The sequence below is a fragment of the Sander vitreus genome, chromosome 23, assembly GCF_031162955.1.
Source record: "Sander vitreus isolate 19-12246 chromosome 23, sanVit1, whole genome shotgun sequence".
NCBI classification, from domain to species: domain Eukaryota; kingdom Metazoa; phylum Chordata; class Actinopteri; order Perciformes; family Percidae; genus Sander; species Sander vitreus.
The window spans coordinates 1890017-1908208 of record NC_135877.1 but is presented as its reverse complement, the minus strand read 5'-3'; the positions used below and the strand labels follow the sequence as shown (position 1 = coordinate 1908208).

General features: G+C 44.0%; 1 protein-coding gene across 2 annotated transcripts in view; it reads left to right on the top strand.

Annotated features, from left to right (window-relative positions):
• Positions 1–13019: 13019 nt before the first annotated feature.
• arhgef39 (Rho guanine nucleotide exchange factor (GEF) 39) overlaps positions 13020–18192 on the top strand; it is a 59234-nt gene continuing 54061 nt past the window's right edge. For both annotated transcript variants that reach the window (XM_078242682.1, XM_078242681.1), the window contains exons 1-2: positions 13020–13107; positions 16434–16605. In XM_078242682.1, coding sequence (XP_078098808.1) covers positions 16456–16605 — 150 coding nt within the window. In that variant the 5' untranslated portion in view covers positions 13020–13107; positions 16434–16455. The remainder of the gene's footprint in view (positions 13108–16433; positions 16606–18192) is intronic.

Genomic DNA, 18192 nt, shown 5'->3' with positions numbered 1-18192 from the left:
TTTTCACATGTAGACTGTATTTATACAGCGCTTTTCTAGTGTTAAAGGTCCAATGTGTTGGTCCCATCTAGCGTTGAGATCATATATCGCAATCAACTCTCGCGCACCACGCAGTTCAAAGTACGTATCACAGCTACGGTAGCTTTCACGCTTCAAAAAGCCAGTCTCTTGCTCTTTTCAATCTCCTTTTTCTCGGAGAAGAAGAAGACTCCTGTTCCTGACATTTGGATTATTTATTTTTTTGGGGCTTTTCCACCCCTAATGTTGGCAGGACAGCTAGGTGAGAAAGGGGAGAGAGAGGGTGAAGACATGCAGGAAATCGTCACAGGTCGGACCCGAACCCTGGACCTCTGCGTGGAGGCACAAACCCCCCAGTACATGTGCGCCTGCTCCAACCACCGAGCCAACACGGCCGGAAATTTGGATGTGTGGTCCTCCATGTTTCCTTCTTCAAACTTGCCGGGCCGGGAAGCTACGATACCCATTAGCAGCATTAGCAGCACCTGTGAGTTTATCATGCGACAGAGAAAACGCAAAAGGAGGAGCAGTATGTCCTGTATGTCCCTTACCAGCTAATGTATTTCAAGATGGAGCATGAATATGGAGCATCTACCCCAGTTCATGCCAATGCAAATGTAAAATGTCAAGCCAATAGTAATACTTGGAATTGATGGTGGTGGTAAATATTCATGAAAAAGGACACGTTTGTGAACGGGCAACACAGATTTTGATCATGAACAACTAAACACGTTACACACTGGACCTTTAACGACTACTCAAAGCGTTAACATAGTACAGGAACCATTCAGCATTCACATACTGTGGCCGAGGCTGCCGTACAAGGTGCCACCTGCTCGTCAGATAAACATTTACACTCTGACGGCGCAGAATCGGGAGCAATTCAGGGTTCAGCATCTTGCCCAAATACACTTTGACATGGAACTGCAGGGCCAAGGGATCAAACCACCAACCTTCTGATTGGTAAGCGACAGCTCTGCCACCTGAGCCACAGCCGTCCAAACACACACCTCAGTTTAATAACCTTAACCCCATTTAATGTGTTTTATTCATATCTTGTTTAGTACTTTAAATGTAATAATTCCCTAACTAATGTAATTGACTTTGCTTCACTAAACCCTTGTGCCAACCACACTGCTACATGTCATAGAATGTTGATGCTATGTATGGGCAATATGAAAAATGTTACAAAGCTCTACAGAAAATGTAGGAGTCGTATGTGGAGAAAAAAAATATCAATAGGAAGTTTTAATGGGTTTTACGTGGGTAATGATAGAGGAGGTGAAGAGGCTAGGGCGCAGGTTAATGGCACTATCAGGACATAGACCAAGTGAAGTGCAAAGGAAAGGTCTACCACCAGAGGTTAATTAACCTTTCTAAACCTAAGGTGTCTGAATGCACATACATATTGAATGGAAGCTGCCACAAAAAGCCTGTAGGTCACAGCTAATACATTCCGCAAGTTACAATTAAAACATCATCAGGCTAACACCTGATCTCCATTTAGGAGCCATTTATGAAGCTGCGATTCACCAGGCAATTTATTACAGTCAAAAGGGCGTCTGAATGGGGGGCAGTTAGGTCAGCAGATATGTAATTTCAGTCAATGCAAAAGCAGTGATTGGGAAGGAAAGGCCAGTGATGCAATGAGTGAAGCATTGACTGCGTCTAGCACTTCCCCCTTCTTAATGTTAGTGGATACAACAGTGAGAGAACAGGGAGATAAGTTAGATACAGGAACACAAAGGTTCTCTGGAGGCTTTCAGCACTGCACTGTGAGTGCAAGTTGTGCTTGTGTCTATCAGTAAATCCACAGCCAGCCTTCTACCTGGCTTGCCCTGTTTTTAGCCGATGTCTAGTCCTGTGTATCTACATTGAGAGCCACAAAGAGAGTCTAATTCCTTGTATGTGTGTACACTGAAACCTGAATTCTCCAGCTATAGATGTCTCCTGGAGAAACGTAAGTGGACTTCCATGTATTCATGTGGAGGACACATAGTTCAGACAGGGGAAATATTGCTGTGACTGCAGGTGCAGCCATGTCAAAATGTGTGTTTTGGTATTTAATAATGGAACAATCTCACTACAAGGTCAATAAAGCTCTATGATCATATCACCTGCTCTTCATCAGCAGATAGAGTTTTCCAAGTTGTCATGGAATTGTCCATGTTCAAATAAAAAAATTTCAATTTGGCAATGATTCAACTTCTAATGGTGGGTGTCCATATAGGCGTTGTTTTCACGGATGGGATCGCACACTAGTGGGCTCGCCCCCAGTTTCTCTTCACTGACCACTGACGAGCAAAGAAGACAGGCTCCACCCTCCTACAACCGCGATGGCTGCAGCTGATTGGACGAACGTGTCACGTTGGGCTGGCTGCTCCCGGATTTCAAAACTGGCCATAATGGCGGCCCATTTGGAATACGATCTCGTATTTTACAAAAATAGTTCACCGAAACGTGTTTCTGAAAACATTTTAAGCGAGAAATAGGCCATGTTGCTGAATCTGTCTTCATTTCAGATCGACAAAGGTCAGTTTAAAAGATTTTCGTCAGATTTTGAGAGACTGCAAGCCGAGCCGGCATAAAGCATGAAGTTGGCTGGATTTAACTTTATGCAAATGAGGAGCAGGCGACTCAATGAATAGGAAGCGGGGGAAATGACGCTGACAGTAGACACACACCATCAGACTTCAGCCGTCTTAGTTAGGCGAATCAAGTGTGTCCTGCAGGATATATCCCGCATCATCTTTAGAATTTATCATCACTCTTCTAAAAATGATTGATGTGTGGTTGTTGGAATAAATTGTTTTCTTGTAAAATACTTAGTCTTTAAGAGAAAGTACCGTATCTTTGTCCTGTCAGGTGTCTTATAAAGATGGGATAAAGATGAAAAGACGAAAGAGTGGTGTGATGAGCGAGGGCCCAGGCTGGAAGTCAGATCAGCTTTTTTAGATTTAGAGATTTAGCAGTAGGTATACCTGTAGTTACACATCCAGTAGCTGCAGCTAGTCAAAACCAGGCTCCACTCTGACTTCCTCAGTGGCTAACACCCTCAAGCTATGGAGGAAGTCCAAATGAGATGCATGCACACACCCAAAGTAACATTATCAAACGCAGCTTCTTCTTTCAACCAGCCGGTACAGCAGGTTCTGACGTTCCCTCAGGGACTGGTATCCCTGATGACGCCTCCATGTTGGAGGCTTCCCCATGGGCAAACCCTTCCAAAGGGAGACGCATCCAAAGCACTTCTGTGCATCCTGTTTCTTGGAAGCTTCCTTAAAAAGGTACGACGACGAATGGAGGATAGGTGTGGTGGGGGTTCTGTACGTCTGTAATAAAAAACTTCCTAGTGAGCACTTCCTCTAACTTACACACACACACATACACACACACACACACACACACACACACACACACACACAGCCACAGACACCCAATGAAACGATCTACAACCTAAACAAAGACAACAAAGCAATCCCCACTGGAGAGCGGCCATCTCCTGCTTCTTCACACACACACACACACACACACACACACACACACAGACACACACGCATGCATGCATGCACGCACACACACACACACACACTTCCATTTTCCATGATGTAATGATGCTGCAAGGCTTTTCTCTTTTTCTCTCCTCACTTTATTTTCAGCTGCACTTTTGATTTACTTTCAGAGAGGAAGTTTTTAGAGTGTGCCCCACATCTCTCCCCATAACATGTCTCCCCACCCACCCCCACCCTCCACCCCCACCCTCCACCCCACTTGTATTTAAAGACAAACTTTGAGTACACGCCACACCTACTCTCTGGATGAGGCCTATTCCCCCGGCTCACTCCTTCCAAGTAATTGCCCTGTTTTTCAGCGAGTGCAGATTCCTGCGCCACACCAGTGTGCTGCTGTAATCTGCGGGTAAATAGGTTTTCTGCTGAGTTTAAAGGCAATGTGGCCGTTTGGGGATTCAGCTTTGGGGAGATACTCTGAGGCTGAGCGTAATCATTAGGCAAGGGGGGGGGGCGTGCGCTCCATGATGCAAACAGGCAGTCAGCGGTGACCTGTCAAGGTTCCCTGACGACTCGCACTTTGGGGTTTCTTTTCATTTGATGTGAAGGCAAGCTAGCTTTTCAGTGACTGTACAGGAACCAAGACCATGGGCCATAAATATCACCATGGAATTCTCCCAAAGTTCATGGATCTTGATATTATTTGATATTAAATACATGGATTATTACTTTCCATGTATTTATGTATGACGTTCCACTTCCAGATTGCTCCAGTGCCGCTGGAAATTCCGCCGTATGCCCTTTTTTTCACCGGATGTCCGTCCCCTTCCTCTTTCTCTGTGTTGGCGTTCTAACCTCTGGTGGATTTGTGACGACTATGGTTAACTGCTCCTCAGATCTCTGCAGGGTAAATCCAGACAGCTAGCTAGACTATCTGTCCAATCTGAGTTTTCTGTTGCACGACTAAAACTACTTTTGAACGTACACATGTTCCACCAAAACAAGTTCCTTCCAGAGGCTATTTGGCAGAGGCACCGTGGCTCCATGCCCTTAGTTCCGCCCAAGACGATTGCGATTGTGATCTTTGTATTCTTTCAAAGGAGGCATTGGGAGCGTCAGTGCCTTCTATGGGTTGTGTAAGGAGTTCCTGTAGGAGACAAAATCATAGAACAAGCCCTTGGGTGAACTGAGTCTGTCCAAGTTTTCTGTTGCAGGATTAACCCCCAATTTCCATCAACTGCGGAACGGCTGCGGAACGGCTCCAGAACGTCGGCGGAGTCATTAGGTTTCCATTAAAGTCAATGTGTGTATTTCCACTGACTGCAGAACGGCTGCGTTCCGAGTCCCAGCTCCGGCGATCCGCAGCCCTCCGGAGCAGATACGCAGAGCTTCTATTTTAATTTTCAAAATAAAATACACTGTGCTCACGGCGGATCATATTTCCCTGCACTACACCTTGAAAACGTCATAATGGATGGATGGATGGTTCTGTTTAGAAACTACATCCTGTTGATCACGCGATCATCACAGTGCTGCGGAGGAAGGTCTGGACATGCAAGACTACTTTCTGTGAAACAAACACTAGATTACCAGCCCTGGAACGAGACAAATCTGCACACTCATGTTTGATTTCCTCTGGCAGATGGTGATGTCAAGGCTACTAGATTACAGGGACTCTCACAAAAACACAAGGATTGGGCATGAGGGCAAGGAGCCAAGCTGTGCAGGTTTGGTTTGGTTTGGTGTGTGTCAGTAGAGAACGAAGAGCTGTGTGTGTGTGTGTGTGTGTGTGTGTGTGTGTGTGTGTGTGTGTGTGTGTGTGTGTGTGTGTGTGTGTGTGTGTGTGTCTTCTTGTTTAACTATATTTGTGGGAACCGGGAATACAGTATACTTGTGGGGTCCGGACAGCTTTGTGTGGCCAAAATGCTGGACCCCAAAAGTTTAAAGGGCTGTTTGAGGGTTAAGACTTGGTTTTAGGATTAGGGTTAGAATTAGGTTTTGGTTAGGGTGAGGGTAAGGGTTAAGGTTAGGCATTTAGTTGGGATGGTTAAGGTTAGGGTAAGGGGCTAGGGAATGCATTATGTCAATGACGGGTCCCCACAAAGATAGTGAAACGCACTATGGGTGTGTGTGTGTGTGTGTGTGTGTGTGTGTGTGTGTGTGTGTGTGTTTGCGCGCGTGAGAGAGGCAGGTCATTGGAGGCCTTGAATATGTGGAGCCACTCCATGGAGATCTCTGCTGCAGAGACTGGGCTCTCCTCCTCTGGCTGCCCATATGTGGCTCTGTAAGGTGCCATTTAAGCTGTCAAGGATGATCCTTGTTTGATGGTAATAGAAATTGTATTGATGATTTATAATCACATTTCTGATGTCGTGGTGTTATCTGTCTTAACACTGCCTGCAGTAATCCAGCTTCCTGCTCATGTCACAGAGTGTAGCCAGGCAGCTAGATGTGATGTTGACTGAAAGCAGTCCTGAGTTTTGGTGGTGTTCCCTCTGCTTGCCTGGCACAGAGACTGAGGACACTCTCCAACACACCAGAGACGTGAGACTGACAGCTGCTGATAAGTGTTCTGAGGTCCAGAACTGCAGAGACACGCTTGGGTATGCAGGACGATGCGCAGTGAGACAGGCAGGGGCAGCGAGCTGGACCCAGGCCGGTACCGACAACACGGGGGCCACCAGCCCCCCCTTTACCCAGCATGTGTGCGTGTGCGTGTGTGCGTTTCTGCGTGTGTTTCTGCCTGCGTGCGTGTGCGCGTGCGTGCGTGTGCGCGTGCGTGCGCGTGTGCGTGCACGCGTGTGTGCCTTGGTATACAAAGTACCTGAATGTCCAACAATCATGTCACCGTCCACTGTTGGATCCATTGCATCACAGCTGAATCCTGGGACTACAATAGATACGCTACTAATGAGTATGGGGGGAATAATGAACTCAGGCTCTCTTAATGAAATAAATATAAAATAAATGAAACCTACTGAACCTCTGGAGAATAAAGCTATTATAATAAGATAAGATGGATTGAGTTTTGGAATTTTAGTTTCGGTCCACATTGACTGTCACATGTGCATTCTGAGTCTACAGCTGTCGCTACATCCTTGACGTGTACCGTTACCATGGTTACAGGTAACCCCAGGTGATTAGTCTGTGGTCATTTGATTGACTGATTAATATAGACGAAAAGGGCGACTGCTGCTTCTCCACTCACGCTTCTTAATTTCTTTTCTTTTGCTACCTCCATGTCTAACTGGCAATCACTCCTCATGCAAAACGCATTCATTCTCCCTTGTGGGGGGAGGGGCTTAGGTGACCGTTTGAGCTTTAGCAAAAAGGGGGGGAGGGACTGAGAAGTTGTTGATGTTCAAATGTTTTGGCTAAGTCCTGGATCTTCACAATCCGACCTACAGCAGCTTTAATCTGTCAGATAAATGAAGTGAAATAAAAAGTACAACGTTTCCCTCGGAAATGTAGCAGAGTACAAGTATAAAGTAGCAGAAAATGGAACTGCACATTAAGTACAAGTACCTCAAAGTTGTACTTGAGTACAGCTATTGAGTAAATGTACTTCAGTTACATTCCACCACTGCTGCAGAGCTAGCTGCCCATAGGCTAGTCAAAGTTCAGTTAACCAAAGTAAGTGAATTATTCAAGTTACAAGGGGAGCATGAGAGCAACATTTCTGAGACTGGGAATATATTTTCCCGGACAAGACTTGGTTTTATAACCTGATAGTATATGATACAGTGTTATGTATTGAGCTTCTTTGTCATATTTCAGTGCAATGCATTTAGATGAGAGTTGGAGGTAGTAGAGCCGGGCGATATGGAGAAAATCAGATATCACCATATTCTTGACCAAATACATTGATATGTCAATATCGCCACGATATTGTAGGGTTGACAATTGGTTCTTTCACAAAATATTCTTTACAGTGAGATTTTAGATAAATAATCATTTCAAGTGAAATTATACAGAACAAATAAATAATGTTTTTTCCAGCTATATGCTGACTAGGTTTACATGCATGCACAAAAATACGTGTGTGTAATGTTAAAACTAATCTTCAATTCTTAATGATATTCCCTCAAAATGTTTCTCAACAGATGTTATGAGAAAATGGAGTCAGTATGTGCTTCTTATTATCAATTTAGACAACGTAACTGTATATTAAGATGTCTCGATATATGATTTCATCACGATATGATTCCGTTGAAAGACAATAAATTATCATATTGAATTATTGCCCAGCCCTAGTTGTAGCTATATGTAACATTAGGTGTGTCAGCATAGGGGGGATGGGGGGTATTTTATTTTTTAAAATACATGCATACATGACCCGGAACCTCCCTGGATAGTTGGAGATGTCAACCTCCCCCCCCCCAATGGTGAACCCAAAGTTAGGCCCTTGCGTGTCAGTATCTATTGATGATGTTGACCAAGTATCAGCGCCCTGTTGTGCTGATGCGATGCAGAGTGTGACAGGGCCGAGTGGGGGGGGGGGGGGGGGGGTCTTAGTGTGCTATAACATCCTGGAGGTTTTCTCCGTCTGTCCGACACGTCGATACAGGCCCGTTGAGCAGTTTGACGCTTGAGCGGCAGCTTTTGAGCGAGTTAGTGTCCCTGACCGTCAATTAGGAGCAGACCTCACTGACATGCACAAAAACGCGACCATCCAGTGCTTTCAGTAATTGCCGTGACAGTTTATCATTATCCATAAAAAAAAGCGCTGGGTTCTGCAGATGCATTTTTCGATGGCCCTTCCACCGCTCGAGTGTCACTCAATTCTGTACAGCTGTTTGTTTCCATGTGATTATTTGTTTTCTCTCTCAAGGCCAAATGGTCATTTCACTTTTGATGAGCTGACCGTTTTTACCAAACACAGAGCAGCAGTGGGTGTGCAGTGCATGGCTCCAAAGGCTGATTGAGAGCTTTAACCAAGGATACCAAAGGGAGGCCATTACTGCTAATTGCTTTTGAACAACTCTAAAACACACGCTTCCTTTATATGTGTTCTCTTTACATACTTTAGGATTTTTTTTTTAAATAGAAAATATTGGAATCTCATCTACACTTCCTCAACCCCAGATTTACAAATCATTGAAGTCAATCTCGACCAAGTCGGAAGGGGTTTGTGTAAGACAGCCTACACTGCTAGCGTGCACTGACCACTTACTGCCGTAGTGCCCACTTTCGATGGTCAGTATTGTCCCGAAAGGAACACTTACGTTAAAACACTTACCGGAAATGACGAGCGGGATGAGCGGGATGAACGCGACGAATGCAACACATGTGAACGCGATTTTTCCAGCCCGCCAAAAATACAGGCTTTCCTGTACGCAAATGAGTAGCGGTAGGCTCGGCTCGCCTCCTCTCAAAATCTGACGAAAATCTTTCAAACTGACCTTTGTCGATCTGAAATGAAGACAGATTCAGCAACTGCACGGCCTATTTCTCGCTTAAAATGTTTTCCGAAACATGTTTCGCTGAACTATTTTCGTAAAATCCTATTCCGAACGAGCCGCCGTTTATAGACGGTTTTGAAATTCGGGAGCAGCCAGACCCACGTGACGCGTTCGTCCAATCAGCCTCCCCTTTCCGCTTTGTAGTCAAGATGGCGCCCATTTAGTGCGATTAGGGTCCATCGTTCCACACTGAACGTTTTTTGGGGGGGTCATCCGGGTACTTTCAGTGCACTGACTTTTTGCGTCATATCTCCACTATATACTTAAAACTAAGTGTTTGAAGTGTGCAAGTAGGCGGTTTGAGACACAGCCTTTACTCTAAAGAGTTTTCTAACAATTGTAAAAAGGCTCCAAACACACCCCAATGTCCATTACTCAAATCAAACTGACACAATTATGTACTTGTCACCCGCCCAGAAGCATGACTCAAGTGTCAACACTTGACGCCGTGATTACCATTTGACAAAAACATAGTTAATTACAACTCAGAAGTTAAGTGAAGAGCCGGCGCCGAAGCATTAAAACATAAACGAAGCCTTTTGCCCCCTTCAGCAGAGGTAGATAATGGGATTCCACATCAATAAACACTTAAGAGATTTTTGTTGCCATCAAGTGCCAGCATCCTGCGGAAGAAATATATAAAAAATATAATATTTCCTCTGTATTCAGTCCAACAGTGCTCCTATTTATTTTGATGTGATTTTATTTGTTGTTGGGGAGTTTTTTTTTCTTTTCCTTTCAGAGCCAACTCATTTGATATCTCTTGGTCTTGCAACCGTGTTTCATATAACATCTTCCAGCAGAGGTAGCCTTGCCTCCTACGCGTTAAATCATTCATGAGTTACAGTTCAATACGATTGGATTGGGGAGAGGGGGACTCAAAAGTTGAATTTACAAAACATCACATTCTTTCATCTCATGAAGTTTTTTTTTTCTCCACAAAGTGCAGAGGTCAATGATGAGTCCTGTGGCAGTACAGCGGCTATGAATAATACACCGAAGGGCACCAGAACCTGGGGAGACTTCCTCCTGTATACTCGTGGAGATTATTGACGCTTTGACTGTTTTTTTTTTTCTTCCTATCCTCAGGTAAGAAAGCGGACCCTTTGTCTGTGGTCTCCTGTACTGTTCATGCCTCCATAGCCTCGAGGCAAAAGAGGCCTAATTTGCACCGGTCTGTTTTGGGGCCAATTATGATAATACCAAATGTACTGGAAAAACAATAAAGAGTGGGCCTACCAATACGCATTTTAATAATGCTCTCATTAAAAATGCATTTTTATCTGTTCAGCAATTTGCAGAGTTTTGCCTCCCTCTCTTTGGACTGCCGAACATGGCGTGCACGGCGCTGCTGGGACGCCATCAAGGGCGTAGCGCATGGGCGATTCATTTCATCTCAGCCCCCCTAAAAATGTTTTTTTTAAACAATTTTAGAGCTTAAGTGAGAGTTTGTGAACTTGTCTGTTAGTGACAGAGGACTAACAATTACCATCAACAGAAACAACACGGTCTCACCGCAGTTCGTGTAATTGTCACGTTATTTTTAATCTATTGATTCATGTACAACAACACGTTTATCTCGTTTTTTTCGTGGTGGCCAGCACGAAATGGGAACCATCTATTCAGAGGTTGGGTTTAAGGGAAGTGAAGCACTGAGACAGCACATATATCCAGTATGGCTCCATGTGTACAGATGTTTGAGTCCAGGCCTCTACCAGCACTAGATGTCAGTGTTCACGCTGCTCTGTGGAGCTGTGGGCCAAATGAACCACAGCCTGGGATCTGCTCCAGGTGAAATGCATCCTGTTTCTTCACTTTAAGTCCTCCGTGCTACAGCCACCTGCGTCATGGCCTGATTACTGAGGGCATCACTTTAATCTTTATATCATCATAATGAGCACCAAAGTGCTGAGCTACACTTTATCTGAGCCACTCTCATATCAACGCCTCTCTCAACACTTGTTGCCAGTTTAGGTGTGTCTTTAGGCATCGGTGTAAATTAGAGTAATCAAAACTAGGCTTTTTCTGAAGTTTTTGTCGCTTTTTTGGACACTTTGGACAATTTTTTTTCAATGTTTTTGTCGCCTTTTTTGAGGTTCTTTTGGACCATTTTTTCGAAGTTTTTGTCGCCTTTTTGAGTTTAAAAAAGAAGTTTTGATTGCTTTTCCAACATGTGTTGCCTTTTGACGTGTTTGCCGCTTTTTTCGAGTGTTTTTCCGAGGTTTTTGATGCTTCTTTCAACGTTTTTTTTTTCCCGCAAATTTTTCCAATCGCTTTTTTCAATCGTAAAATAATCGTATAAAATAAGTTTGTAGGAAAGAAGAGGAAGAATCCTGAGTGGTGTCCTAAAGTTTAAAGAAGCGAGCTTGGGACCAGGAGGTTGTCGGTTCAATCCCCAGACCGGCAGGATAAAATCTGGGTGAGGAAAGTGAAAGAGCAGAGCTTGTCCCTCCCTCATCACCAACCACTCACGTGCCCTTGAGCAAGGCTCTTAACCTCCAACCGCTCCAGTGGAGCTGCACAGTGGCCAGCAGATCAGACTGTGGTAGTACTGGGCAGCTTCCAGTATGAATGTGATCAGATCAGACTGTGGTAGTACTGGGCAGCTTCCAGGTATGAATGTGATCAGATCAGACTGTGGTAGTACTGGGCAGCTTCCAGGTATGAATGTGATCAGATCAGACTGTGGTAGTACTGGGCAGCTTCCAGGTATGAATGTGATCAGATCAGACTGTGGTAGTACTGGGCAGCTTCCAGTATGAATGCGGTCAGATCAGACTGTGGTAGTACTGGGCAGCTTCCAGGTATGAATGTGATCAGATCAGACTGTGGTAGTACTGGGCAGCTTCCAGGTATGAATGTGATCAGATCAGACTGTGGTGGTACTGGGCAGCTTCCAGGTATGAATGTGGTCAGATCAGACTGTGGTTGTACTGGGCAGCTTCCAGTATGAATGTGGTCAGATCAGACTGTGGTAGTACTGGGCAGCTTCCAGGTATGAATGTGATCAGATCAGACTGTGGTGGTACTGGGCAGCTTCCAGGTATGAATGTGATCAGATCAGACTGTGGTAGTACTGGGCAGCTTCCAGGTATGAATGCGATCAGATCAGACTGTGGTAGTACTGGGCAGCTTCCAGTATGAATGTGATCAGATCAGACTGTGGTAGTACTGGGCAGCTTCCAGTATGAATGCGATCAGATCAGACTGTGGTAGTACTGGGCAGCTTCCAGGTATGAATGTGATCAGATCAGACTGTGGTGGTACTGGGCAGCTTCCAGGTATGAATGTGTAACTGTGTGAATGTAATGTAAATTGATTTACCTGGATAGATAAAGGTTAAATAAAAAAATAAAAAATAGTTGGTAGTTAGTAGTTCTCAATTCAAGGCTATTCATTGAAGCTAATTTTAAAGTTCAAATCGAATCAAATTTAAAATACTAAAAGTACTTTTTTTGTTCTTCACGTGTAATTAAGGTGCCATGCTATTTGAGTCGAAACACTGAAAGGTTTGGAACCAACCCATTTTCATTTGTAGATAGAAAAAAGTACTTTCTATTCACTTTCACCCCCGATAACCACAAGACACAACATCACATTAAATATGAACCTTAGTGGGTGTATAATAAAACACAAAATAAACCTGTTTCCTTGTGTGAAGTTTAGCTTAACAGGGTCACTTTGATGTACAATCCTAAATGATTCTTCTATTATTTATTTATGTTGTTGTATGTTTTAATGACATGAAGATGAGTTTTTGTATTCTACTGTTGTGTACACACATTACACACACTAAGTCCAATGCTGTTGATACTACGTCTTTAAATTCTACAGGGGGAAAAAAAGAACAACATAGGACATGTAAGATGGTTTATTCCAAATATCAATCTCTCTCTGTATGTAAGCATGTTATATGGAGTTCAGGGTGTGGCTGGTACAGCATCAGTCAGCTGTTAGCACAGAGCGGGCGGTACTTCCGGTTTGGTCTCGGGCTCTGGGTGAGCGATGTGGAGCAGCCAATCAGCGTGCGCGTCAACCATCGCAGCCCGGAAGAAGGAAGCTCAAACCGAAAAGAGCGCCTTGATTAAAAGTGGGAACGTTATACCTGAAGCCTGAAGGTAAGCCTCCTATAACTTTAACATACGGCACATACGCTACGTGAATACCTTATATATATATATATATATATATACGTCAGTTAGTTTCTCACTCGAAGCAGCGTCATTGTAACAAACAGCGTGAGTTTGTTGTTGGAAAGGCTCCATAGCTTCCTCACAGTCTCAAGCGATACCAAATGAGCCATACTGACCTGTGGACGGACAGTGATACCGACGTTACATAAAAGAAAACAGTGTTGTGTCCTTCTATCTACGTAATGTTTCACATGGAATAGTACGTAATATACAGGTGCTGCCTGGTCACGTTAACTGAGTTTAGAAAAGAAAAGAAATAGTTGAGCTACATGTCAGTAACCTAGCTAAAAGTGTAGCTCAGTTAACGTTAACGTCACGAGTCGTATTTGTGTTCCAGAGCATTTGAAATACGACACAAGACAACAATGTTTTCTCTCGGTTTGTGAAAGACTTAGGTGCATATAATTGGTGTGTGTGTGTGTTTGGGGGGGGGGGGGTATTTTCTCAAGAAAATGTTAAGTTTTTGGATTAAAAAAAGAAGCCATTTCACGTATTTTTGAACCATTATTATTACCATATCTGTGTCTTAAACGTTTCAAAAGCTAGAGCAGATAGAACAAGATGAATAACACTCAAAACACTTAAAGACAAAAACTTGCCTTAGAAGTCCACTGGGGACCAACTACAATCATTAGATCTGAGAAAAGTCATTCTGTTAGTTTTGAGGCTCACATTGATTTTACGCTACCCAGTTCTGCTCCTCGCTTTGCTCGTACGGAGGAGAGGCTGACGCTAATGAGGGGGAGGGGGGGGGGAATGCAGCAAGGAGGACGCTGCGTCTCCACGGCTGCAGGTCAGCTGCTGAAAGGACAGACCCGTCTCTGTGGCTGCATCTCATCCCCTTTATTTGATAGCTCCTTGACTCCTCCGTCCTCGGCTGAACCGGAAGTTGTTCTGTCACCCCTCGGTGAAGGCCGTCTCAAAGCTCTTATTTCTCCCCTGAGGACAGAAGAGCGAGCATCGAGGAGGGATCGTCGAGGAGCTATAGGCGAGGATTAGGGCTGTCAATCTTCCTCTATAATACTATTCGAATTTCATTTGTTATTTTATTTAATATTCGAATATTAAATGCTCAAATTCATCCTGTTATTAATATTTACGATATTACACAGGCTTATGGATGGCCAATGCCACTATCAGCATGTGGTTGTTGTTACACATTCTGTCCACTAGAGGGACTACTAACATTACAAAACTAACTTTTGAAAACAGGTGAGCGCTTTCTTATTAACAATAAAACAGCGGGACAAAATGAATGACTTTAATTTGACTTTAATGTACCTTGGCTCAAGCTCGTGAATAAAATATTTAAATCCAGACCCCTGCGTGATGTTGATGGGTCTCATATCTTTACATTTGAACCGTGTCAGTTTGTCGGTTATCGCCTGGCAGACAGCTGGTAAGCCCCGTGATGAGGAGAGAGGCAGAAATAAAGTCATTCTTGCCCGTTTTTAGCGGCAATTCCTCGGACAGATCGTTCCAACAGACCTAGCGAGGATACACGAGAGCAGCCTTCTCGCAAGCCGTGCAGCTGAAGGAGTTGCTAATGCCGACCAAACAGCTGACGAATACATGTGATGCTTCAGAGGAAAGGACGTCTCATCCCTCTAAAACACATTCGCTCGTTGCCTCTCTCCTCCCGTGATTTCCTCGAGGGAGGCAAGTGGAGGACATAAATGTTACCAGATCAAATTCCAATCGCCCAAACATCGGAAAGTATTCAGTCATTTGGCAAATCCTCCCATTTGAGACGCTGTAACCTGCCAGTAGTTAGTATACTTCATCAATAACTCAAATGATTAATCATTTATTAAATGTCATCAGTTTGAACAGACTAGTTATTTCACTTCCAATCATGTCATAGAATAAAACGTCCTCTCGATGTAAATATAATTGTAACGAAAGGTACGATTGAAATAACGTGCAACATTTTTTTTAGCTAGCGCTTTTGTAGAGCAGGGTAACATTGGTGGGCCAGGGATCCAGACTAACTTCTTTCACTAGGAGCACAGTGGCCCCCAACTGAAAACTTTAGGGGCGCAACCAGAAAATGTAGGGGCACACACCGTAAATCAACATGCTAACCAAATATTCACATTTCTACTAATTTCCACTGTTACTAATAAATACTTTGATAATAGATGCAGAAATTACAATGTGCTGTTTCAAATTCAGTGTCACTTTTGAAGATGCAACATAGAAGTTTAACCGACAGCACCATCATTGTCATGAAAAAAATAAAAATATATATATGCAGAGCCGACGTAGTTTGCACCGTCCGCAGCTGTGCGTGTGTGTGTGTGTGTGTGTGTTTGTGTCAGAGCTCCGCTCTCTGTCAATTTTCAGAGAGGACAGATAAGCTTGAGCTTACGCGCTCTCAGGTACCGAAATTTCGACGTTTAACGTGTAAAAAAGGGGGCACATTTACTGGTCGCACATGTGCGACTGGATGTAAAATTCAGTCGCACACTCTCACATTTTGGTCGCAAAATGCGACCTCTGTGGTTGGGTTCTTTTAGATAACAGACAGACTTTTAGCTTCCCTTGAGCCCTGTTAACTCACTGTTAATGCAAATTCAACTTGTCCTACTGCTGCTTCAAATTAAAAGCTTTCCATTGGCGAACCAGTGGGAGGCTTTTATTGTGAAGCAATATGCTAGCTACTTTCCATTCACTACCAAGGCACCATGACACTTTATATTTAATAAACTAACTCTTTAATCAAATGGCAACAAAGACAAAGATATAGGCAACTTGACAACAGGAAATATCTCATGACAGGTGGTGTTGCTCTGTTGGAACGCTTCTGGCTTGGAAACTAAACTATACACTTGTTTGTATATGGCAAATCAAATATCACGATATTTTTGACCAAATACCTCGATAACGATATTGCGACGATATAGTAGGGTTGACTATTGGTGCTTTCACAAAATATTTATACAAAGAGATTTGTGATAAATAATCACCAACAATGTGGATACAATGACTAAGGCAGTAAAGGCAAATAACAGAACAGTTACAACAGTCTGGTAAGTTCAGAAAATGACATCACTTTACTGTAATATAGCTGGTAAAACCAGGAAAAGACAACATTAATGTCATATTATATTACGATATCCAAAATCTTAAGACGATATCTAGTCTCATATCACGATATTGATATATTGCCCAGCCCTAATGTGGCATAATGTGTGGTTCTGATTTCTGGTTTGATGTCTGTCTGTAATCCTGCCCTGGTCTTATTGCAGTGTCCTCCTTGTCACTGTGACCATGAGCTTCTGCCCTGGTCCGCCCGCCCCCCCGGGGGGCACCAGCATCCAGGAGCAGAGGGGCCGCTGGGAGAGGAAACGCAGCCGCACAGCCAGAGAGTTGGTGCAGACAGAACAGCGCTACGTCCAACAGCTGCAGCTAGTCACCACGGTACGTAGTGCCACGGGCGGCCGCGTGGAAGCAAAAGACTTGCTCCCGTGTGATGCCATATTTTCACCTGGTAATTTCATTTAGTTCATTTAATCGTCATTTTTTTCTGTCCTTTGAGGTACCACATGTTCTATTTCCACTGTTACAATGATGTGCATTGGTTTGTATGTGCTTTTGTTTCCTCTGTCAAAGCACTTTTCAAACTATTGTTTTTAAAGGTGCCATACAAATAAAGTTTTTCTTTTTTTAAGATTATTTTTTGACAGGACAGCTGAAGACATGAAAGGGGAGAGAGAGGGGGGAATGACATGCAGCAAAGGGCCGCAGGTCGGAGTCGAACCCCGGGCCCGCTGCATCGAGGAGTAAACCTCTATATATGGGCGCCCGCGCTACCAACTGAGCTGTCCGAGCGCCCCATACAAATAAAGTTATTATCATTATTATAATACAGTAGCTCATCATGTGACATATAGTACAACCAAGGCTTGAACCTGGGTATTTCAGGCCGATTGCCTGTTTTTGGAAGTGTATCTGTCCCGCTCCCCTCGCCTCTCTAAATTCTCCTCATCTGTCCCTCCCAGAGGTCTCCTGTCCTCTTTGTCCCCTCTCTGTCTGTCAAGTTAAAGAATCGGGTTCATTTAGGCTACATCAGTTTATCTGTCTGCATGCTGTACGCGTAGGCCCAGGGATGCTGGATGTCCATCACAGTTGTGGCTGCTAAGAGAAAGTCATCTGTGTAATGATGTCGTACTAACGCCGGGTCGGCCCGCTCGAACGTCGCGATTGGCCGGGAAGCAGCGGAAAGCAATGCCTGCTGTTAACCATTTGTGCTGTTCACACGCCGTGCCCCCGGAGCTCTGCAGACGGATGGCACCATTCTGCCGTCTTGTCTATTTGTTTCTGTGAGCCGCGAGCAAATCATGCAAGAAAACCCACTGATAATCTATTATAAAGGATATAGAAGACATATAAGATCTAAATGATCTGATTGTGATAAATGATCAAATATTCCCACCCTGCTTCTTGCCCCTCTACCTGCTGCTCTCCTGGAGTTTCTATTCCCCCAGTCTGTACAGGATGAAACATCAAAACCTGCTTGTGATTGATTTTTATAATTCCGTACCTGGTTCCACACATTGGTCAGTTGTGTCTAAACAGAGAGCGGCAGAGACGAGCGGCGAACACACACAGTCAGAGATTAGCTTTACGTGCGATTAGAAAACAGCAGAGCAGCAGAATCGCTCGGCGCTAAGAAATGCACTTCTAGTGGAAACAGCAAGGCGGCCGCTCCCTCATTGATTACAGTGAGGTCTGTCTGTGCGTTGTTATATTAACAGGACACTTGTTTCAGAAAGAGATTACATTTATCAATGCTGTGAGCACCACAAACTAATAAATAAATCCCATTGTACTGGGGTGGAGGCCGACATCTCAGTGATGGATATCTCAAAACCTGGACACACAAAAGCAAAACCACCTGCATGGCTAGACACCACTACAGGGACCTTTTTATTCATAATTTGGGTACCAACCCCAAAAATTGTTTCCGTTATTAAAATAGATGGTGAATAAAGACAAAGTCTCCAT